This window comes from Symphodus melops, assembly GCF_947650265.1.
Source record: "Symphodus melops genome assembly, chromosome: 18".
Taxonomy (NCBI): Eukaryota; Metazoa; Chordata; class Actinopteri; order Labriformes; family Labridae; genus Symphodus; species Symphodus melops.
Genome location: NC_136708.1, coordinates 15869515 through 15895151, shown reverse-complemented (window position 1 = coordinate 15895151; position 25637 = coordinate 15869515). Strand labels below are relative to the sequence as shown.

The 25637-nt window shown below is 39.8% G+C and overlaps 1 protein-coding gene across 1 annotated transcript in view; it reads left to right on the top strand.

The window, feature by feature from the left end:
- Positions 1 to 5676: 5676 nt before the first annotated feature.
- pard6gb (par-6 family cell polarity regulator gamma b) overlaps positions 5677 to 25637 on the top strand; it is a 30646-nt gene continuing 10685 nt past the window's right edge. Inside the window, exons 1-2 of the mRNA XM_079367704.1 lie at positions 5677 to 6060; positions 12007 to 12229. Of these exons, the coding sequence (XP_079223830.1) occupies positions 5989 to 6060; positions 12007 to 12229 (295 nt within the window). The 5' untranslated portion in view covers positions 5677 to 5988. The remainder of the gene's footprint in view (positions 6061 to 12006; positions 12230 to 25637) is intronic.

Below are 25637 nucleotides of genomic sequence, written 5' to 3'. Positions count from 1 at the left end.
GGAGGGAGAAGAAATGAAAGCAGGAGTGGCTCCAAATTGCACAGCGTTACAAAGAATGGACAAGAGTGTTGGAGGATGATGGGGAGTGTTTGTCTATCAGCAGGGGAATTCGATAGAACCATTGCTGAATCAGCCAGGGGCTCCCAGGAAACTGTAGAAACTGTGCGTCAGAGCAGAAAAGAAACAGTGTGCCACTCAGAGAGGGAGGAAACTGCTGGGTCACTAGTAAAGACTATTTGACAACATCCAAAAACAAAAAAGCACTATTACCATACACATCTTTATTTCTTCCACTGGACTTTGTTGACTCCTATAACATTAATAAAGTCCAGATCAGGCTGCAGGTCTTTGCTGCTTTACACCTCAAAATATTCACAGCATGAACGAGAGGCAACGTCCATGAGCGACTGAAACCAAGCAGGCTGGCATTGTGTGTAAATGTGCAGCTGAATGCACATGTGTCTGTGTGTATTGTGAGAAAGAGAGGCGGTGAGCAGGTCTGTGTACGTGTCTGAGTTCATGTTCTTCAGTGGTTAACAGTGTGTCAATGGCACCCTCAGCTGGCAGCCTTGCTCATGTCTGTGTGGGTTTGGTGTTTTTGGGTGTGTGCATTTCATTCTGATCAAAGTCAAGATTGTGTATTGAGCTTAAGATAATTGAATGCTATTATTTGAAAAACACACTTGTAAAACAATTAGGAACCACGAGTGTAGAATGAAATGGTGGCTTCAAATTTGAAAGAAGTGACAAACAAAACACCTTCCATTGCTCTTTGTAGTCAGTTTTTATTGCATTCAATCTGGGGAGTTCAGCCTTTTTAGATGAGGCTTGTGAAGGCCCATCCCACCCCTTCTTGCCCTTCTTGCTTTGTGTCATATCATTCCGCTTTATGTTTTATGGATAGGTGTCTTTTTCATAAAGCTTCTCGACATATTTGGCATCAGTGCCATGCATATTGCTAATGCTGTGCATCAGACCTTTAACAAGTAAGGACTGCACGCAGGATCCTCCGCCTCCTGCTCTGTCCACATGATCATTACAGTTCAAATCTCTAGGTTGACTAAACATATTTTTATCAAATTGCTGTTTCTGTTCTGAAGTTTTTTTTTTATCTAACTTGCAAACAGTCACTGGGTGTGATGTGTAAAGTCAAGCTCAAAAGAGGTTCAAAAGGGGGGAGATCGTTTAATGACCTCATACGATGTTTACACTGAGTTTTTTAGACAAGGTCCAGCAGAACAGGAACAGATCAATCATGATCACGTGTACATAATTTCCTTTTTTTCCATCCTAATGGGAGAAGATGTGTGGTCAACACCACTTAGCCAAGCCACCTCCGCAACAGAGGTGACAGCCTTCTCGAGAGCTTTTCCCAGCAGCACTTCACGTGTTCACTTCACTGTCTCTCTTCCTCCTCCTCACACTCTAAACATCCTGCTATACCTTTGATTCCACCTCCTCCTTCGCTCTTTCTCGTACTGACGTATACGCATGAGAACTGCGCAGCAAGAGAGAAAGAAGTGATTTCATCTAATCTAGTTGACGAGTCAGAGGACACGGCGTGGGGAGTCTGGTGGTGTGTCATGACTCACTGTGATCCGTAGGAAAGGCTGTCACCCTGCTTATGTTTAAACACAACCACAATGTCCGTTTAATAAACCCTGGATGCTGAGATCACCCCAGGATGCATAAAAGCAGTATATGTGTGTGTGTGTGTCCTTGTTTCTCTTTAATCAGCGTGCGAGTGGAGCAGAACAGAGCGGAGGGTTGAGTCAGAGGCCTTTCTGACTTTAGGCTGGCACTGCTGCCGTCTCAATACCCTCTCATAACCAGCTCCGCATGTTTCTCAGTCTGTGCACAGAGGATGGATTACTGCCAGTATCTTTTCATCTCACTGTGAATTCCTCCTCATATTACCACCAGGGGACCACCTGAAATTAGACATATGGAACTGGATTAAAACCACATACTGCAATTGGTATAAAGTTGCAGTCTGAAGGCAATGACTCAGATCATTCTCTTTTTCCACTCCCTTTTCCCTTTCTTTTGTCAGCCTTCGTTTTTTTTTATTCAGGCTCCTTTTTCCTTCATAAGTGTTTTCTATTTCATCATCACTTTTCCCTTCATTGCGTTGTTATTTTACTACATTTAAAAATAAAAGTTCTATATAACATCTTGTCGTAAATGCGTTCTTGTGAGTAAATAGAAAGCGTGTTGGCTTACAAGCTACAAAAGAGTCTAAGTCTAAGTAACATGTCAAATAAAAGAATTAGTATTATGCCAATATCAAAGGAAGATAGTGAAAAGAAATCTGCCATCATTTCTTTATTTCGCCTTTCAATCCCTCGTTTGTTTAGAAAGTAATGCCTCTTTTTCCCATACCTCACATCTTCCTTCTTTGTTGGTTCTGGGGGAGAATATTTTTTTTCTTAAGACACAAAACAAAAAAGCTGCTCTTTCTCTAAAGTTTTTTTTTGTTTTAAAGTTGCATTCAATCCCAAGCTCTATTTTGGATGAGACGTTCATGTTTTTCTTCTGCTGTGTGTTGCAGTGCCACAATAGTAAATAATGTGGCGTTTGAGTCTTCAAATGAAGTTGATGTGAAGACTTGGGATTTGTCATTGTTTTGTCAGCATTCTCTGTGCATGACAAAGCCAGGGGCAAAAGGTTTTCTGTCGAAGTTGCTTTATATGGGCATGTGCTGACATCTGCTGGCAAAATGGGGAACTACTTTTATATGGCGGATAATGTGATTTAATATTATTTGCTTCTGGCTGAAACAATGTTCAAAAATGCTTTAAAAACACGTTGTGTTATATGTCTTATCATTACAAATTGACAAAAGCAGCATATGTGATAAGTAGAGAGCATCAAAATGTAAAATTATTGATTTAATCAACAACTTGTGGTAAATTACCAACAACCATGTACTTTGCTCAGATTTATTCCAAACAATTTTAAGTCATGAAAAATAAAGTATTTGAGAACCTGGACCTGATATCATTTAAACCACTGGTTTTAATATGGATTTGACTGACATTAACTTGAAATTGGAGTAACCTTTGTTTTTTAGGTTGTGTGTGTGTGTGTGTGTGTGTGTGTGTGTGTGTGTGTGTGTGTGTGTGTGTGTGTGTGTGTGTGTGTGTGTGTGTGTGTGTGTGTGTGTGTGTGTGTGTGAAACTTAAATGTAGATGGATTATACACCTTTAATTATTGCCTTCCTGTCAATCATTCCCTGATAGATCATTCCTATACTAGAACAAAAACAAACTGAAAGACATTATTGTGATCAAAGTCAAGATTGTGTATTGAGCTTAAGATAATTGAATGCTATTATTTGAAAAACACACTTGTAAAACAATTAGGAACTACGAGTGTAGAATGAAATGGTAGAATGACAAACAAAACACCTTCCATTGCTCTTTGTGGTCAGTTTTTATTGCATTCAATCTGGGGAGTTCAGCCTTTTTAGATGAGGCTTGTTAAGGCCCATCCCACCCCTTCTTGCTTTGTGTCATTATTGACATTATTGAACTGAGGAGAAACAAGTGCAGTGCCTGATATTGGACGTGAGATGGCACCATTTAACACTAACCAACACAAGCTCTATTTTGTTTTCATAACTGTATTATTTTGAATTATTTATTTCGAATTACTTTATCATGTTACACCCTAAATGTTGCCTGCAATTCATTATGCAGGATGCAGAAACAATTTAATTTAAACATTGTCTTAACTTTCATCTCAGTCAGCAGCAATAATAAAATCGATAACAGGAACTGAACATAATAGATGTGTAATCATGGAGTTCTTTCAATACAAGCTCCATTTTTGGAAGTCATATGAATTCCATGTCATCTCATAGTCATCAGCAACAATTGAACAATTATAAGATAGACAAACATTTGAGTGAATTTTCATTAGAATTAAACTTAAGACCTCCAACAAAGTGGAAGTAAAACAAGGATAAAGATGTATCTGAACTAAAAGCACTTCAAACCTTGAAGGCAAAGCTTCAGTGAAAAATCTGACAGTGTACTAAGTGGGTTTGTAACTGGTCAACACATTCCTGGAGAGTAAACAAGCAACATTTACAGCTACTGGGTGCTCTGCGGAACACAGCTGTTGAACACAGGCAGCTTCAGGGGCCTCAGGAATGTTGTAAAGCAAGACAGCAGTCAGGCATACTCATCACCCAAGCGTTTCCAAATCCTTCTCTTAATATACGAGTTATAAATAATATAAAGTAGCCTAAAGACAGATGATGCATACTTTTTGGCACAGTGTTGAATGGCACAACATTGAGAATTATTTTTTTTTGTAAGGATAAGATAAGTGTAACTTACTGTAGCAATGTTTGGCTGTCTTAACCAAATATCACAAATAGTCAGAAAGTAAAGGTGAAGGGGAGGGTTTTTTTAAATTAGTTTTCTTAGGAATTACCATTTTAAAGCACTATCAATGGTGGTATGCTGGCTCACAGTAAATTATCATTAAATGAATCATCATTAGGTTAAAGCAGTCAGTCATGTATACGGTCAAAATGGTCAAAATGTTTCAGTTTGCAGTCATGATCCAAAAATAATCATAATAATAAACTTCTGGGATTTCATGTTAACCCACGTCATGATATATTGATATTGATAGGCTATGGGCTACAATAAGCTGACCGTCCCAATATTTTTAATGCTGACTTGTTTTTACACAGGTGGACGTTTTTGTGATCTCTCCAAAACAGTGTTCATGTCCCTTTTACTGTTTGTATTTGCTCCATATGATAAAAAAAAAGAAAAAAAAAAAGAAAAAAAGAAATGTGGTTCTTGTCCTGATACTGCACAGAGCATGCGTCAGTTTAACTTTATGGTTTTATTAATCTCCATGAGCTGTTTCTGTAGACAAAAAAATAATAATAACAGATATTTGGTCATATATGTGTCCTGTAAGAACATTTAATTTGTCATATATAATGAACGATTTGAGAAAGTAACAACAGACTTGACAGCTCGCTTGATGCTCCTGTAGCCTATAAATGTGTGTTTTAATGTTTAAAGATACATTCAAAATACATTAAAGTAAAGGTTTGCATAATGCTGTAGTTACTGCCAATGAACACACGCTTACATTTCCATAACGTTTCTGTCCATTCACTGAAAAGTTGGAAATGCGTCCTCTTGCGTGCTGGAGGACCAATGTTCGCATGCTACCTTCATGGACTGTCGGAAATGTTAAATTTACTACTGAAGCGTCTTAACCAACAACACACACACACGCACGCACGCACGCACGCACGCACACACACACACACACACACACACACACACACACACACACACACACACACACACACACACACACACACACAGATTAATTCTGAATATTCAGAATTCATGCTAGACGTGTTTATGATCTGTACCTCTGAATATTCAAAAATGTGTTCTTGACCGTTTATGAAAATATATAGTCAACATTTTAACATTATTATAATTTGTAGGCATAATATAGCCTACATGTAATCAGCAATTAAGATGTCTATGTTTTTAACTTTATGTTTTTAGACTTTTTTTACTGGAGGCCTATTCGCTTATAAATAGTGACATTGTTGACTCTGAACTGCAAAACTGTGGCTACTATAAAGTCCTTACTGAGGAAGCTGGGGAATACAAGCAGTAAGTGAAGGCCCCATAGGATCCCATTTTTTAGGAGGGCTGATGTCATTTCAAAACTTATCTCACACTCCTAAGTCAACGCGGCGAGTAGCTCAGCGCTTCTTCTCCCGTGAAGTCCTCTCGTCTGTCTGGTGGAACTTATTGAAGAAAAAAAAACTGCAAGAGGTGAAATAAACTGAAGAAAGAAATCTTTGTTTCTACTGGACACGAAGCGGGAGGATTTCCTACCGTAAACCCGGGTACCAGAGCCCCTCATTCTGCGGGCGAAGGCGGCTGAACTTTTTTTTTTTTTTTTTTTTTTAACTGCAACTAAAAACCAAAAATGAATCGGAGCTTTAACAGATCGCAACCTCTACGAAATGTGGATTGTAACGCGGTGGAAGTGAAAAGCAAGGTGAGTGTTTTGTGGTTGTAATGTGTAATATCATAAATGAACATTAGGAGAGAGAGAGAGAGAGTTCACATGGTCGACCCGTAACGGAGCTGGAGTTATTCGGACAAACTGTCTGCAACAAACGAGACAACATTTCTCCTCCTGAGTCTTATAAAACAGCGACTTGAACGCATCAGCTCTTAACATGTTCCTGTCTTTTGCAGGGATTATCTGTTTCTTCCTTCCGAGCATGCAGATTCTCTTTCCGTTCAGCTAATTATGGGGAAATTGAATTCTTCCTCAACAACTCTTTCGCATTTGTTACAATGAGGAGGATTTATCTGGGCGAATCGGATGTTTTTGCAACATTCGTTTGAAGTCTCCGCGGATCTGCTGCTACATAGTTTCATCCCGCTCATTGTTTTTTGAGTAGTTTGTAAGAGCCTGAGTCTCGCAGTGTGGGTTAATAGCTGAATAAATGAAATGAAACAGTAAGTAAATGAACACAGTTAAGTATCAGCTTTAGTTTTTTGTAATAATGAACTTAAAAGAAGAGCATTCAAAATAAGATAGTTCTGTGTCAAACCTCTGTTAACATACGTGAACCAGGTGTTGACAATAATTGTTTTTTAACAAATAAGTACCGTTTTATGATATGTTGGTTCAGCCACTTGTCATGTGTTTCTATATTATACATCATATAAGAAAGGCACATTGCCCAACCCTGACACACAAAGTCAACAAACGTGTATCTATTTTTGATGTACCAAAAACCTTTCAAGGACTTCTTGTAACCAACATTTTTCTCTGAATTCCATTGCCGGGAACACAATGCTTAGTGGAATTTTCACGTATGTGTACACGCATACCAGCACACGTGAGTGTGAGCACATACATGAAGTATGAGAACCTGAGTCACAGGTGAGCACTCAGGTTGAGATGCACAAACAGGTGACTCCTCCTGTAAAGAGGTCTTTTTAGATGTGGTTGCCCAGTTTCAGCAGGGTGTTTGTGTTGGTGTTGGTGGGTGACCTGTAGGAATGCTGTGACAGGCATCAAATGCACTGATTGATTGTGGGTGAAAAGAAAACATGGGTGCATCTATTCCAGTGTGTGCTTGTGTGTTGCATCATTTTAAAGCTGTGTGTTTTGTTTTGTTTTGTTTTGAGCCAGTGAGGGTGTTTATTTTTTGAACAGAAAGAGGAGTTGTGTGGTCTCTGTGGCTGTAGCAGAGATTGTTTGTGGTTGGGATTGATGAGGCCAGAAGCTGTGTGGCTGGAATGGGCGGGTTCATCAGCGTCATCACTGCAGTGCTGACTCACCAGGTTTCCCTTTTTGGATCACTCGAATGACATCCTTTTGTTGTACTGTTTCTGTTTTTGTTTGTGACCAGTTTGTCACACCGTTCCGTGTTTTCTAAATGACAAACGTGCTGCTCAGAACCAAATTTAAAACGTTCCCTTTAAATGAACCAGGATGACAGTTAAGGACATTTGAATAAAATACTCTTATCAAGCAAGTGCATCCAGGACTGTTGAGTCTCTCTTTTTGTACATGTGCGAGCAACAATTAAGAATTTTTCAGCACATTATACGATACTGCATGTAGAGGGTGACAAAAGTAGACTATAAATAATCTTAGGACGCCTGGTCCCATATTGAAACTCAAAATCAATCCAGTACTTGCTCAAAAAGCTGTATTGAGTATCAGTGACAGGATTTATTGAAAATGTGTATTTCGTCTATATGTATGAAATTATGCAAATCAGGCTGTGCAGGCATTTAACTTGAAGGAAGAAGTAAGGAAGCTAAACCCGTTCAGTGTATCTCAAGCTCATATGTTTAAGGATCTATGACTACCTGCAATATCTTTAAAGTTGTCCAAATTTGGTTTACAAAAGTTCGAAGAGTGAAGTTGCGGCTGACGTCATTAATGGAATCATACCAGTCGACAGTCTTATTAATGAAGTGTCAAGCTAATAATCAAACACTGCTATCAGTTTACCTTATTTCTCCATTGGCTATTCCTCCTGGGTTCCTGCAAACATACAGCCATCCTCACTTATACACACAACAATATAACAAAACAGACAAAAACAAACCGCAAGACCAACTCCTCTACTAAAATCAAATCTAAAACAGAAGAGAGAAAAAAAATGGGCATTTCATTTCACAGACATTCTGTGATAAAACACAAAAACCTTTTCTGTACAAACAACATAATCAGCAGTGCATAATCAACTTCATACACTTCCTGAATGACCTTCATATCTACCTCTCTAGCTGTCATATGTTTACAAACATTCATTCCAACAACAAGGAAACTAAAGAAATGTTGCACTCTGACTAACGTGCATGTTTTGCTTTCATCCACATTCACACCTCACTTTATACTTAAATATACTGTTTCAACTCATTTTTAAAATGGTCTTTGTTTGTTTTTTGGGTAATACAAAGAATTCCACCTGTACATGATGTGTGGTATTGATTGATGACTCGTATACTCCATTGCAGTATTTAACAGCAATTCATCTCCATTTAGTTCTCAAAGTGTAGATGTTTCTTAGCTATCCATCCCCACTTTTGATAAAGGGTTGTAACTTTAAGCTAGTGGTCCTGATACTGATACCAGTATTTAAAATGCCATCATTAGAGCCTAAACTGTTTGAAGTATCAGTTAGTACCCTATTCATTTATGCACTTTTTTAATACCACTGTAGTTTATTACACCCAAATAAAATAAAATGAATTGTTACAACACAGCAATAACATAATAGCATTACGGCTAATAGTGCATGTAAATAGTGTTTGAGAGTAACAGGGAGGACTGGTTTCAGGTCTATTTATGCAAGGATGCCAGACAACAACAGTGTGCTGCTAACACAAGTTTAAAGATAGTCAAGCTAGCTGCATGTTAGCATTGATATAACAGGGATATCTGTCAATAAGCTCATTACTGAATCAGTAGGAACATTGTATACATCATCAAACTGACACGCTTTATTCATCGTATTATGTAAACGTTTTCACTGAAGCTAGCATAGTTGAATTCGTTTTGAGGAAGGGAAAATAAGCTCTATCAAATCAAAGCTTTATCAAATTGTTATGAAACGTATGCGTCCAGATTTACTGGATTGCCTTGCACAAATAGTGGTGTGTTTGTGTTCTGTAGAGTAATATGAGTTGGGTCCTTGTTGTGAGCCGTGGTTCTCATGGTTTACATTTGGTTTTCTCAGGGGAAACTGCTCCATTGATAAGCTTATCAGGGATAACACTGGAGGTGTCTGGCGGCCTGTCAGGGAGCCTTAGCAAGGAGCTGGTTTCACTCGTGTAAAGCTCTTATCAGGATTGGAAAGAGTTTGTAAGGACATAGGGGGATGGGTAGGATTTTGGGATTTCTCCTTTTCCTCTTAGTTTTATTCGTCCAGATTTTAAGGTAGTTTATTTCCAGACCTGATCCATTTTAGGGGTCATTATGTCATTGTCTACATTGTGTTGCATGTTTCTATATTTCTGAAGTGTGCTTCCTCTGACTTTAAGAAATTCAAAACAAACCCATTGTAGGTGAAAGACAGAAGTCAGTTATCTTACTTTTTCTTCAGTGTGTCAGAGTTCTCCTGACAAGTTTCAGCCTGTTGACATCGCTCTGCCCTGATACGCCAGAAGGACAAGTGATGTCACGCTTGTAGTGATATATTCTTGGGGTTTTTGTAGCGCTGAGGCACATGATTAATCAAACCGTGTTCAGACTTGCTTGTACCAGAGGGCCGAGTACTTCTTGTGAAAACAGATTGTTCCGATTTAATCAGGAAGAGCTTCGCAAAAACTACACTTGGAAGAGACAAATGTAATCTCTGATACGCACAAGTCTCGTCAGTGAATACGTAAAGAGTTGCATATCGAAGTCTTAGCATGTTAATCATAAATATGTTGTGTGTGAGTTTTACTTTGCCAAATGTTAAGTACACCTACTGAATTACTAACAAACCTGTCTGTCAACTTCTCGTGTTAGCTCAAGATCTAGGTTGACTTTTATTAGCATTCATCGAAGTAGAGTGTCACATTGAGACTCATGCATTAACCTGAATTTCTACAGTTTGCCTGAAGGAAATTTGCCAACAGACCACACGCCTGCCTAACATCCCACTGTTCTCCTAACACGCCTCCTCTTAAATTCATGTCTTCTTCTAAGTGCAGAGTTGTTTCATGTATCCCCGATCTTTCCCTTTGCCTTCAAGTCAGTATACAACTATTCTGTCAGCACTTTTCCTCCCCCTCCCACCTCTTTCTCCTTCTCCATGATCATCACCTCATCTCCTCTTGTCAGATTCCCTCCACTGTGAGCTGACGATTACACTAACAAAACAAAAAAAAAACCCTTAGTCTACAAATTACCGCTGTGATTTAAACACCAGAGCTGCTACTGTGATTGTCTGTTGTTGTGGTTTATGGCTTTTTTTTAAGGCTTGGATCTCTCTCTCTCCTCAAGTCCATTCTTGTCTGTGAGTCACATGATGGCCCCACTGTGACCCTCAGACGTCCTCTCATTGGTGGTTTGGTGACCTAGCTGGGCAAGCCCCACCACAATTGTTCATATGATCTTGTGCGTAAACGGTGGGTGGGAGGTGGAGCTGCCTACCACTGTCATTTATATATTAAAAAAGCTTAGTCATACCTGCATTGTTCTATTGTACAGCAAAACCTCTTGCTCTTTTCCTGCTGTTTATTTTGGATTTTTGAAGCTAAGGGGACTAGCCTCATCGCCCCTTGTTAATTCAGTGAGCATTACCATCATAAACAACAACAGACCCATTCCATAAAGGGATAGCTAAACATTTTAGACGTGTGATCACTTCAATTCTCATACTATACAACAAATGAAGGCACAGCCAATAACTAGTGAGAAAATTATAGAAAGGGGGATACAGCTAGCTGTCAAAGCTAATAAAATTATTCTAAATCTGAAAAATAACCAATTTGCTCATCCTCATCACTGATACTGTAAATATATGTACTGTATTTATATGTTCAACAAAGGATAGACCATGGTTGGCAGCAGCTGCTTAGTCAGTTTAGTATGAAGATTATAAACAGGAGAAAACAGCCAAGTAGCTAGGGTGCTGTTAGCATAAAATAAACAAGATATTATAATGTGATGGTTGGTTAGCTGCAGAGGTGCTTCCAGGTAGGTTCCATTGCCTTTGTAAAAAGGGCCAAGCTAGCTAGTTCACTTTTCCTCTTTTCTTTTCTTCTATTTTAAGCTAAACATCTGCCGCGAGCTTTCCCAGTTACAGTAAAGGCCTTACTGTGGTGTTTATCATCTCATTACAGTATATTTACATTTACAACATGTCGTCTATTCATTTAAATACACTGCATTTGTAGTATGAAAATCCTCCTGCTTGCTCTCTCTAAAGACTATTCTTCATCTGGTTAGGAGGTATTTTAGATGAGATGTTTCACCTCTGCTTTAAAAGACTCCAGGAAACTTTGAATCAAATGTTAAGCAGAAACTTTCATTTTAATTTGTTTTTCTACACATCAGCCTAGTAGGCAAATACGTCAGCTGTCCAAAGAAATGTTCAAGCATTAAACCCAAAATCATTTTGAGGAGCATTAAATGTTAAAGTGTTAGTGTTTGTTTGGAGCTGCTCTTGTTTTGTCAACTGTCTAAGATAGTGTATTAAGCAAATATTGGAAAAACACTACTGCTCTGAATGTGTGCAAACCAGTTGTGCAAAAGTTTGCAGAAATGTCAGTATTTATTGTGCTTAGAAACAGCTTCCCTTGTGCCATATTTTAAACAGGGTCATGACCACAGCTTTGTTAGTTTATGAGTGCCAGGCAGATAGTTTAGATAAGTGCATGAAGTCGGACATCCTGGTTTTCCTTTTCCTGTTTGGATGGTGAAGTGACTGTCCCTTTTTTTAACGGCTTCTCTCTTGTGATCTTTTTTTTTTTTTTACAGTATGGGGCCGAATTTCGCCGGTTCTCTGTGGACCGAGTCAAGCCGGGCAAGTTTGAGGAGTTTTACAAGCTCATCCTGCACATTCACCGCATCGCCAATATGGAGGTGATGATTGGCTACGCTGACATTCATGGTGATTTGCTGCCGATCAACAATGACGACAACTTCTGCAAGGCAGTATCGACGGCTCATCCGCTGCTCAGGATCTTCATACAGAGACAAGGTTGGATGTCTGAAACATATTTAAGACTAATTGGCTTCCTTTGCCTTTTTGACATAATGTAGTATTTTTCCTCAGAAATTAATCCATTAATTGTTTTATTTCATAGCTTAAAATGGACAAAAAATATATTTATTGACACTTTACATTTAAAGCAGGCCTATATTGTAATATACTTGATATATTTTACAAAGAGACTCAGCCTTAATCCAACACTGATTACACTTGGTAATACTGGCAAAGAAAAAACATCCTTTTAACAGGCAGAACCTCAAGCAGATCCAGATTCATTGGTGAACTGCCATGTGCCATAACTGCATGGGCTAAGACACAAAAACAGAATCCATAAAATGTCTCTCAAACATGAGAATAGATTTATGTTTGATGAATATTGGTTCTCAAATATCCTTAAACTGGTAAACCGATGAAGCAGTCATCTTTTGCAATAGCTTGGTATTGGGCTGCAAACATTTTGCTGACTCGGATGAAGTATATTACCCACAGAATATTTCCTCACCCAATCATCCCTTTCCTCCCACTGGGAACTCAAGTCCATTTTGTTTACTTCATACAAGTTTTCTGTGTGTATTTGTGTGTGTCTTTGTGTGTGTGTGATGCTTCCTAGTTATTGGCTGGATCAGTCTCAGTCTGTGGCTGTCTGTCTGCCTGGCTAATTCCTGTGCCTTATCCAAAGGAAGGGCTCGCAGGCAGATGATCACACACACACACACACACACACACACACACACACACACACACACACACAAACAAAACACACACAGACAGACCCACACACACTCACAGGCCTGTGCCTCTGCAACCCCATAGAAATCAGGTCATTGAGCAAAGCCTGTATCCCGGCATACCAGACATTACTGCGAGACAAAAGATCTGCATGAAAGAGAGACTCCTTACTGAGCCCTCCGTTTGTGTGTGCGTGTGCGTGTGTGTGTGTGTGTACTTATTTGTTCAAAAGACAACATTACGGGACCCTGAGTGGGAACCAGTCCTCGTCATTCTCTCGCTCTCTGTCTCTCTGTCTCTCTCTCTCTCTCTGTCTCTCTCTCTCTCTCTCTCTCTCTCTCTCTCTCTCTCTCTCTCTCTCTCTCTCGCTCTCCCTCGCTCTCCCTCCAACTTCTCTCATTGATCCAAACTCTGGAGTGGGTTTCGACTGTCTGCCTGGTAGCCAGCAAGCATACCAATGAATCCATTGCCATTCACATCTATTCAAACCCACAATCCTTCTTGGAATGTCCCTCGCTCGATTGTGTAACGAACATGTGCACTCTACGGAATTGTTTTAATTGTCGTCCAGTAGTTAAAATACAAAAGCAAGCCACAGTGCGGGAAATTATCTAGTGGCAAATGTTCATCGAGAAACAGATTTGGACATTAAAGAAGTCCCAGCATACTCCTTCAGTGTGTGACTCACTGTCTTGGAGCTCTTATGGACAGAGACAAATTAAGCTATTGTAGACAAACATTTCCCAAAGATGTTCAATGTTAAAATGAAAGTTTGGATTTCATCAACCAACTTTGTTTGGAAATTTTACACGTGTATTAAATTACTCTTTTTTTTTTTTACTGTGCAAACACTGGACGGAAGACAAAGATGATTTTTTAACCCCTCCTCCTGTAGTGAACAAAAAGGGAATATGTTCCTCTCAGCTGGTCATTCTTTGGGCAAAGTAGGTCTGTGATTGAAATTATTTAGCAAAAAGACAGTAAGGCTCCACAATTCTGAAGCATCTCATCTCCTGATCATGTCATTTTTGCTACATCATGTCCTTAAAAGACCCTCGCACTTGTTTTAAAAAAAAAAAAAAAAAAAAAAAAAGCTTTCGAAGACGCAGCTCTGCTCTTTCATTTTGGTCATTAATCTTTTATTTGATGAAAGAGTAATGTGAGTAAGGATTTTTTTTAAATATTACCAGAGGTTTAGAGACGATTTAAAGATAGCTGCAAGAGGTTTCATGCAAGACCATTTTCACTTCTTTTTCTAGTGTCTTCGTATAAGATGTAATTACTCAGTCCTTCGACAGATTATTTGCGCATGGGTGTTAGATGCAAAGATCTGTCTTTTCCTTGTAATTTATCTTTTTTTTTTTTTGTCTCACTTTCCCTTTCTGACACACTTATCCAAACAGGATAATACAGTGCAGCACGGCTGTGGTGGCTCTCACACAGGAGCCTGTCTCTTATTTTTGTGGTGTAAACACAGCGCTGACAGGGTGATGAGCTGCAGGGGAATGTGCACTGTTGTGACTGATGCTGTGGCAGTCTGAGCATCTTAAGCTTCACTGCGGCCTATTGTTAGTCACAAGACAAAGAGTAGTGTGTGACTGTATGAGTACCTCATGTCTCAGAAGAGCTGCCCCTGCGATCACTACAGTACATCCACAATAAAGCGAGTGTGATACCACTCTGTACCAGCCTGTTCGTATACAGGTCACTGTGTATCCCTTCTGTCCCAGTCAGCAGGGCAGACCACCAGAGATGAAAGCCTTCAGACACTCACAAAGACACTGTGAGTTATACTGCAGTGTGTGTCAAGATCTAAAATCTTAAATGGGTATGAGTTCAAGAAGGTAACACTGTTCTTGTGTTTCCTTTAGTCTTACTGTTATATCAAAAAGTGTTAAAGGATCATCACAAATGCAGTAAAAAGTTATGACGGGACATAAAAGTTGTCCTTTGAAGAGAAAAGCTGCCCGTCGGAAACAAGCCATTCCAAACCCTCAAGCTCACGGCTACATGATACAAAAAGTTAACCATTTAAAGGCGACCTCTGCAAGATTGCCTGTGTGTCCTTTGTCCATGTAACAATTGGTGTTATTACGTACGTCTGCACCTCTCTTTTATCTACCTGACACACAACCCTTCCAGGGCTAAAGTTGCCATTGTTGCTCTGTTCATTTTGAGCGCGTGCAAGCAGTTGACAGCTGATACAGCAGCGTTCATCCTGCTGATGATACCTGTTGCTCTGTGATGAGGGGGTCAGCTTGTTTAATGATGATTTACAGAGTAGAGGATTAAAGTTTGTGGGTTATCTCCAACAATACACAAACACACAACACTGTCTTCTGTCAAATCAAGAGGCAGTTAAGGGTCAGTGATCGCCTTTTTTAACCAGATAGGAAAATAAATTTTAATCAACCATTTTTAAGTAACTGACTGTTATTTTGAAAAGTCAGTTTTCCCCTTCGTCATGCTGCCACTTCTGCCTGAGTCCGTGCACAGACAAATGAGCCCTGACAGAGAAACTCCTACTAAAAGTACATCATAGTCACTTTACGTTATTAGCTTGTATTTAATTTTTAGCTTTATGGATTCCTAAAGTTGATATTTAAAGTGCGCCATAAAAAATATTTCATCTTCAGCACACAGCCGTATAAAGCGCTCAAAATGAAAAAAAATAATCCTAGTTAATTGTTTCCATAATGGCTGAAACCACATGCAGTCTGATTGTAACATAATGATTTACACACATTAGAAGAGACAGGACTAGTCACGCACCACAGAGCAGTGAAGGGATGTTTAGTGGGATGAATAACTATGTCGGTTATTGAGTGACTACTATGTAAACAACATTAGAGGACTTCTGCAGTGTTTCAATGGTGCCCTGTCTTACTTTAAAAATTTAGATTTTGTTTCCAGTTTTTCCAGTAAAAGCTAAATGTATGAAATCCAATGTAATTTGTAACTTACAAACAACATCACTTGGTCAGAAGGGTGATCCCACTTTTTCTTCTTTTGATGCTTTAACAAAAACATGACTCATGCAACCTTGGCAGAACACCTCTTGTAAAGCTTTATATAAAATCGCAAACAGCCTTGCAGCTAGTGTGGGACAAACGGCAGTGTGTAGATAGAGCTGGGGGGGTTTTGGGGGGGGGGGGGGGGGGGGGTAGTCGCTCTGCACAGGGAAGTTTTGTACTGGGACACTTCTACATTTCTTATGCAGACACAAACAGGAGGGGGATGGGCGGGCCAGTGATGGGAACGGTGGGATGCATCAAAAGGTTTGAGAGCACAGAGGAGTTGAGTGGAGTTGGACTCCTTGTCCTTTCCAATGTGTGGGCGTCTGATTGTAGTCGTTCAGTCATGTGTGTTGGACCAATCACTGATGTTAGACAGGGGTCACGTGCATTTTACCATTTTTAAAATGTCGGTTCATGTTGTTTGGTTTTCTGTTGAATGCACTTGGTTACATATTTCAGAGAAACGGTTGACATTGTGACATTTTGTCGAAGGTCTATGTCGCTCCTGGAAGTAGTAACTGTTCAAACTTATCTTCGCTTGTGTGCAAAATGATGCAAATTAGCTTGTCGATAAGAGGAACGTGGCCGGTGTTGACAGAGTTATTTTAGGCTGTGATAACGCAGACCTTTACTTCTTGGTTTTCCGCGTTTCCCCAGCGTGTTTTACTGTAATAAGATGAAATAAAATATTGTAAATGTTTGTTGTTACAGATAAAAACAGTGGATACAAGAGAATGATCTTATCTTTTGACCATAAACCAAATGTTGAAGTAGTTTAGGACTTGTGAGTGAAGGCTGTTTATGTGCTAAAAAGGATTTGAAACAGTTAAAGTTTGATGCAGTTTTTCAGGTGTTGTTGCATACATGCACTGATACTATATTTCCCAAAATAAAGTAACGCCTCAAGCAAGCTTGATGATAGTGTGGGGAAAGTAGGGTTTATATAAAGCAATGCATATTGAATCATTTGCTGTAAGATTTACCTGTGATCCCTCTAATATGGGTGAGTGAAAACCGTGATCCAAGCAAAACACAGACTTGAATTCCAAAGCTCGATTTATTTTTTTTATTTTTTTTTGCAAGGGAAAATGCAGTTGTTTTTGTAGACAGTGCCAGTGGCCTGAACACAGACTAAACTTTCAACAGAGAGAAGAGACCCCTGTTTGGCAGAGGACAAAAAGTTTAAATAAACAGAGCAGACGAGGAAGGCCAAGGCTGAGCTGGCGAGGCTTTGTATCGCGCATGCTGAGTTTGGTGCGTCCACACCTTTGAAAACTCGAGTGGTAAGATCAGCCAAGCTAAAGGGAGACGTAGCACCAGGAGGCACATTTTAAACTCTCCAGTTAAAACTGACGAACAGGCCAATGGTGTTTCTCAACAGCTTGAATCATGCAGTCGACTGGAGTTCAATCAAATGCCAACATTATTACGTTACAGTGACTATGCAGAGTGTGTGCACTGTTTTTTTTCTTTCCACATTTGACTCTTTTTCATATTCCTTTTTGCATGAGTTAAAAATAAACGTGTTTACAGAACAAAGTTTGGCATACTGTGCAAAGACAGGTGTTGGTTACTCCCACGACTGATCAGGAGTAGAACAGGTAAACCTGAGGCAACTTTGTGAGAAAACTTTTATTTTGTGTTTTGTGTAGTCATCACCCAAAGGTGCTTTTGTAAACTGGAAACCTTCAGATATGCTTGTTCACATGTGCTCAGGAAAACACAATACAGAAAATGGTAATGTTAATTAATTTTTTTTAATTACAAATATCAAAATCCATCTTGGGGAAAAAAACACATTTATGAAAACAAGTACCTTTTTTGAAAGAGGAAGTGGCTGTCATAACAATGTATGGAGTGCATAGAGACATCAGAACACATTGATAATGGGAAAACACTTGACCTTGACTCACCTGATCTCTCCAAAAATAAGGTCGTATTGTCTTGATGCAGGATCTTCAGTCACTGAATCAACACTCTCAAACTAATCATCGATTCTTAGAAATCCTTTGACATTTTCTTCTCTTTTTTTTTTTTTCTTTAAGATTTGTTTTTGGGCTTTTTTTCTGCCTTCGTGGAGAGATAGAACAGTGGCTATGAAATCATGGTGAAAGAGACGGTGACGTTTGACATTTGAGCAATGAGCAACAGGTTGGGTTCGAACCTGGATCGCTGGTTTGAAGGACTACAGCCAAACAGTATTTGATTCCGGTTGATTCAGTCTGCCCTTTTTGTTTTTTGTGATTCCAAATCATCGGGTAATCGTCAAAAAGATCAAATAAAGTAACATGGTGCCATGAAAGTCTGTGAAACAGAAGCTGCTGCCATGGAGACAATCCAGTGTCTAAAAGGGTTGCAGTCAAAATGTTAAAATGGAGAGACGGCTTGTTTTTGTCTGGTTTCGCGTCAATTGTCATAGCATCTTATATCTAATATCTGCAAATTTGATAGTTGTAATCATAGACTTATTAGACTCTTATTTTCAATAACTAATGTTCCATATGTACTGGCTGTAGTTTATTATTTCATGCCAATTCTTCTTTTTTGCAATATGTCCTATTAGGGCATCCATAGTAGTGTAGTATTTTTAAAAGGGATGCACTGGTTCAACCCTTTTCACACATTTCTCTTTGGTTTTTGTGCTAATACAGTATGTGACATTTTTTTATTTTTTTTCTCCTCAAATTTAAAAACAGTGCATCTCTCTATGATTGTGATCATTTATTTATAAGGTTTCAGGTTCATGTAGAACTGGATTGGTTGCACAGAGAGCTGATTGAGGTAAAGAAGGGGTGTCTGCCAACACAAACATGTGTTTTGGTATCAGATTGCTATCACAGTGATTCTTCACAAACATGATATATCATTGTCTCAGAATTATACATATATAGTTTCATATCTCTTTATACAGAGTAAAAACAAAGGAACTATTATACTCTTATGAAAGCACGGTCTGTGTTGTGTTCCTCTCTGTCTGTGTGCGCTGCTGTAATGACTGGCTGCAGGGATCCTCTGAGCACAGCTGTCCACTCTCGCACCATGACCAGAGGGCTTCGGAGAACACGTGCCTCTTGTGTGTATTTCTGAATATTTTTGTCCGCATTGTGCATCAGATGAGTCAACATGCCAGTGCTCAGTCATGGTCGCTTTAGGTTCAAACTTTGACCTCTCAGTATTTGATCCATGTGGACAAGAGGAGGAGCCACCTCAGTTATTAGCCTTTGGCTCCTTCATCCCATCAGACAAATTCAAAGCTGATTTAGTCCTCAGAGGGGGGATTAGAAACAATCTCTTTATTAGTGTCGATGATTTAGAACTAATTGATGTGTACGTGCAGCTTTTTTCTGCTGTGCTCAGTCACATCTTGTTTGCTGGATTATAAACATGCATGCCAGGCATACAATCACAAGCCGAAAGCATTCTTTTCCTCATTCCGGCAGATCTATTTTAGTCGTGTAAAGGCACTGCCTTATTCCACTGCCTTAGCGCGCTTGTGCGCCTGTCTTTACACAACATCAGAGTCATTAGAGGTGGGTTTGAGCCTGGTCTGTTATGCTGTCGTCTTTGAGCTCGGTACCAGAGTGTGGCCTTGGGCTGGGATAGTTGAGTGAAAGGGAATGCTAGGAAACAACAGGCCTACACTCTGCCTACTGCTGCATGGAGGAAAAAGAAGAAAGCAGCTGTCATTTTATGGTCCGTGTTTTTTCTAGCTTTTTGATTTTTTTTGTTGCCTCTCCTGAGAGATGTCTTCCTCCTGAGCAATGTGGTGAAAGTATGCAAATCCTACCAAAAGAGACAAAAAAAAAAAAGAATTAGTGAAGTCTTCCTGTCCGATCCACTGTCATGATCCTTTTTTTAGGCAGATGCTCAGCCTTATCCTTGTTCTTTTCATATTATATGACTCAGTTGTCAAGGCCAAAGGGGGGGGGGGGGGGTGTGGAAACCACGGCAGACAGTGGGGAGTCAGCCTGACAGTAAGAAAGACAGACAGGCTGGGAGAAGGAGAGAGGGAGGGCAGGTTGAGTCCACCTCCATCCTGTGGTCTGGCTTCTTATCCTCTTGTAATCTGAGCCAGCAGAAATCAGATTTTCTTGGGAAGAGAGAAAGGCCAATGCAGACTGAGGTGGCAGAAGTAAATGTCTTACACAGCATTATACAGCAAAGTCTTCTATTAGAGCCTTTTGTAAGCCTAAGAGAGACATTTTGATGACACATCTGTGTCACATTCAGCGGGCAGCAGCATGGGACAAAGCACTGTCTTTAAAAAGTGTAGCTCCTCTCAGGCAAATGAGGTGTTCAAGGCCTGGTCCAGTGTTGGAATTTTCTTCCCACTTGCTGATAGTCGGCACGTGAGTAAAGAATAAATCCCTGTGCCTGCTGGGAAAAGTTTCTCTGCCGTAAAACCTTTTTAAGTTGTAATGTGTGGGCTTCTCAATAAAACCTGTGTGTGGCCTTTTCTCTGCGTGTCTGCAGACAATGCCAGCCGTAGTTAAAGTGTGATGGAGATGCCTGGTGCCTGCCGGGAGCTGGACACCCATGTCCGATGGGTAGCTGCCCCTCTTTGTGCCTGTGACTGTGAACCAGCATGGATGGAGCTGTAAATAATGTCAGGCTGGCCCTAAAAAGGACAAACACGTGCAAAATAAAAACTCCACACCCATGCTAAACATGCACACACACTTTGGTTTCACTACGGCTAATTTAAGCATGTTTCTGGGATGAGTAATTTTAGGATAATTGCATGACTTGAGATTTGCAAAGGATGCACATGTGATTCCTGTGGACACACAAAGTGGACCCTTCTTTCTGTTGTTGAGGAGTGGGAAGGGAGGCCCAGTGTTTTAATTAAACTTGTAAGAGGCTGTTGTTTGGCAAAACTATATTGGTGTTTGTGTTTCCTAAGACTCTGCTTTCATTTTGGTTTTACGACCTCGCTTTGAACTGTATCCCCCCCCGTCGCTCCCCCGCAATGAAGTTTCCAGACATTGTGTGGCAGGACCGTCTCTGGCAAGCCTCTTATTCTATCATCTTTCTGTTCCTTTTTTTTAACTTGCATTTCAAGGATTTAGTTTAAAATGTCTCAAACTAAAAATTACCAGTGTTCCACTTATGGGGTCGTAGAAATTTCAACTCTCAACAAGTTGTTAGCCCCATTGTTTTGACGTGCACATTTCCTGAAGGATTCAGCTGATTTGCAGTTCTTCGTGTTGGTTAAAAGGAACTGCATACACATCTGCTCTCTATTCATAAATGCCATCATACCCCCAATACACTTTCTGTTATGACTGATCCTACTCCAAACTCAGTGGCTGCGTTGAAATTGACCTCATCCGGCATCAAAATAACCGTCTTTGGAAGTAAACTGCTGGATTTGATGGATATAGCCTGGTCCTTAAGGGACAAACAAACAACTTCCTCAGCCACCACCGCCGCCATGGCCACACCTCAGCACCATGAGCCTTCAAAGAGACAAAACAAGCTTCAAATACTTCCCTTCCTTCTTTCATTCCATGGGCTCATGGCTTGAAAGTGGAATGAGATTCTGTGAGATGTTTGACGTTCAGTTTCCAACTGTGTGAGGCTTTTTGTTCATTGTTTTTAATGTTGTTGTTTGTAGGTTGACATAAGAATATGGGACTGGTTTTATCAGGTAGTTTGCCCCCCACCTTACATTAGTACAAATACCAAGAATTATAACACATTCATATAGATATGGCATGGGACAATACTTCTAGTGTACATACATTGAACAATTGGAGCCCATTCTGGAACACTACTAGTGCCCCATACATTTCTTTTTACTTTTCAGTTAATTTTCTTTGTGTAATTACAAACACAAAAGCTCGATGTTGTAGAATAACTTTCTCATTCCACCTTTGAAAAATGTAATAAAAAAGAATTGTTAGTCAACATTTAACCAAATAGTTAAATGTTTTTTATGGCCAGAAGCTCATATAGCCTAGCTTACAGACTAAAAAAATAAATAAATAAAAAACATAATCGACCGTGGCATAGTTTTTTACATTTATTATCACATCTAAAATTGATAATCGTTCAAGTGGCTGGATGTTTGATTTAGTTACTTTTAGACAGAACAGAGCTACTTGTTTCCCCAAACGTTCACATACCGGCCCTATTCTGCAACTAAGCTAACCAGCCGTTATCTTTATTGAACCAATCTGAAATGGATCTTGTTGTTTGTTGTAGCATGTGGGTAATACTCCCCCTAAAATGACAAGCAAGGATTTTATACCATCCAAATAATATTTGAATGATGACCAACATTTTTTAGCATTGAAAAAAAGATGAATGATGAAGAATAAAAACAATCCTCAGTTTACTCAACAGGAAAATCAGATTTGAATGTTCACACCTGCTCTTCATCATACATTTTTATCAGAACACATTGTAATGCATTAAGTATCGCAGGATAACGATTTATTAAATTATAGGGATGTATTCTCTCACGCAGGATAGAGACAGCATACACAGAGTGGCTGAATAAGAGTCTGCAGTGGAAAATTCCCAAGCCAAACTTAGATGTGAGCCATGAGCGAAGTGAGGAAAGAGGGTGAAGATTTGGGGTTAGAGTGAGTGGGGGAATATGCACGCTGGGTGGATGTTAGTGGGTTTTTGAGGGAGGAGTTGCTGGTTTGTGCAGAGACAACTCGCTGTGAGACTGCTCACTGCAGTTCCTCTTTAATTACAGCTCTACTGTAAGACAAGGCCGGGCATGCTATGTGTTTAAGGCTGAAAATCAACTCGAGCACAGATTCACACATACAGATCAGATGTAATGAAAACAAGTGCACGCTCTAGCAAAGGATTTATGTCATGCATTTAAAAGCTTTTATCCAGGATCCACAGTTTGAAATCTTTTAACAGCTTTGGATACTTTGCCTCTTGTATTTAATGGAGGACGAGCCCTAAGCATTATTCCTAAACCCTTTAATATAAAACGTCTTTTGATAAAACGGTTTACTTCAGGTTCTGGATTGAGAAACAACATTTGGCTTTCTGGCCAATGCAAGTTGACAAGTGCTCTATAGTAGCTAGCACAACATCAGCCTCACATTGCCTCTGCAAAGGGTTATTTTGGGAGCCCATAATTACAAAGGAGGGACTGACTTTGCTTCACGACTGCTCAGCCGCAGCAAACACACTCCCCACTGAGTAGGTTTGCTTTGGAGGCAGCAGCTCACTTCAGGCTAACAGTATCGTGGCTACAAAAACAGACACATGCTAACTGCTAACCTTAGTGTTCATGATCAAGTGGCAGCTCCCATTTATTTGTTATACAAGTAACTTTTGTTGTGTTTACAGCTGCTGCTGCTGCTCATGTTTTCTCAAGAATGTAAAATGCAAACCCTCTCATTGTCCCTTGTAACCAATCAAATGCACTCATCCTCATAGCATGTCACCTTTTTCTCATCTCATGAACCTGTTCAGATGTTCTCATTCCCTGAGTTTAAAAAAAAAAGTTATCCACAACCAAATCCACTTAACATGATGGCCTCTGCTATAAGTGCACTATGTAAACACTTCTGTTAGTTAGCCTGTGTGACCGGTGGAGTATCAAAGGGAAGATCCATATTTGTTTCTGTGAGTATATTTCTTGGGGATCAGTGGGATGTCAGGGTTGCTATATTTATGAAGACTCGAGTAGGGGGGAAAAAAAACTCTGCATATGTAAACTTCGCATGCCATGCTGAATTGTCATGCTGAAAAGATTAACATGCTTTTGCATGAAAAATGAAGATGTGTAGATGTCACGTGTTGATGCTGAAGTGTGCTCTGCAGAGAGGACGCTGATTGCTGTTTAGGTTGTTAACTCTTCTTGTGTTTTCATGTGGCTAGGCCAGTAACACCATAAAATGGTTGTGTTGTTGTTTCTTTTGTATTTTAAAGTAATTAGGATGCACTTTTTAGTTAGTTATTGATTAAAACAAATCTGTCGGAAGCTGGTATTGAAAATGATTGAATTAGACATTTTCACTTCATCAAAAACAATAAAGTTATCCTTTTTTTCAGGGGGCAGCTTTTGCCTTTGTTGTAATAAGAAAGCTGTCGAGAGAGAGGGACTGTTCATGTGTGCGCTGAAGTAACTTAAAGAACAATTACAGCTGACTAAAAGAGTATAGCCATATATAGGTCATGAGGCTAAAACAATGAGACAAGCTGTCATGGCCTTCACCAGTCTGACAATTGTTGAGCCTGAAATTGCTCAACAGTGATTTGATTGGCTGTAATGCAGCCAAAAGTATTTCTCATTGGCTGTCTCAAATCAGCAGAGCTGGCAGTGAGCTCGTCAGAAGCCATTTCAGATTTGATTTAAAATCAAAGCAAATAAAGAAGATTTTAAGCACCTGGCTTAGCTTAAGTTTACTTCTGAAAGAGTTGCAGTTATAATGTGGTTATTGGTCTTTTTTCTTACATACTGATTATTTGGAAATTGTTACCAAATCAAAACACCCCATTAGTGCATATTAAAATCATAGTCATAAAGATTTTTTTAAGGTTACTTTTTTCAAAAACTAGATTTCAACCCAAAACTATGTTCTTCAATGAACCAATTGACAGTTGTCTGCCATGAATCTCCCCCCCATGTGGGCCACAAGCCTGTGGTCGATTCAGGCCAACTCAGCACTTCAGGATGGGAGAGGAAGGAAAGGACTGGAGGAGGGGAGGAGTAAGCCCTGACTCTTACCCTGATATGAAATGTGTCCTAGAGACTCACTGAAACAATGAGCACTGACAGCTCATGTGGAAACACTCACACAGACAGTTTTGAGTTGTGTGTGTGTGTGTGTGTATATATGTTTTGGTTATAGGAGACAGGGGAGGGATTTGGCTGAAGAGACAAGATGAAAAGTACAAATGGAGCCATTGGAGCAAAGCGGGAGCCGGAAGAAGTGAGGATGTGTGTCACCACACACTCAGGAAGTGTTGTTTTATGAAGTGTGGGGGAGAATGTTGGTGTTTTCAGGTGCAGGGGAGGATGAGACTGAGGCCTGTTTCAGCCTGCAGAGCATTAACCAAGTAACAAAGGGGGGAATGGGGGGGCCTCACCTGGGGGCCAGGAAGGGGCTTTTCACTGACCCCTTGTGCATGACTGAATGTGGGTCAATAAGGGAGCTCAGGTTCAGGACAGGGTACACATACCAGTGCTTGATCCCCATTAACTGACTACAAAGGGTGACGTAAAATTGAATTTAAAAAATGGCCATGAGTCTGATATTCAGCCACTATTTTGTGTTGGGTTTTAGTATAAAAATGATCTCATTCAACATTTGCTCTGGCTACTTCTAAACTAAATTATGATGAATTGTTTTTCTTGCCTACAGTGTGAATGGGATGAATGTCTCCAGAGGAAGCTTCATAACAAAGGATCATTTTTCATGTGAGCTGGTGAAAATCTCCTCAACAAGGCGTCCTCTGTGAGACGCACAGTGTTGATCTTCCACAGTCTCACTTCTTGTTTTCCCTTAAGCTGGAAGTTTATTCCTGGATGTTCAAGGGAATTCATCAATTTCATGTCTGTTTGGGTGTTTATGTCCTCGGTCATCTAATTTCCTCACTTGTTGTTTGCTTAAATGTTTCATCCTCAAATGTTTCTTGTCCGCACTGTGTTTGTGTTTGTAACAGTGAGA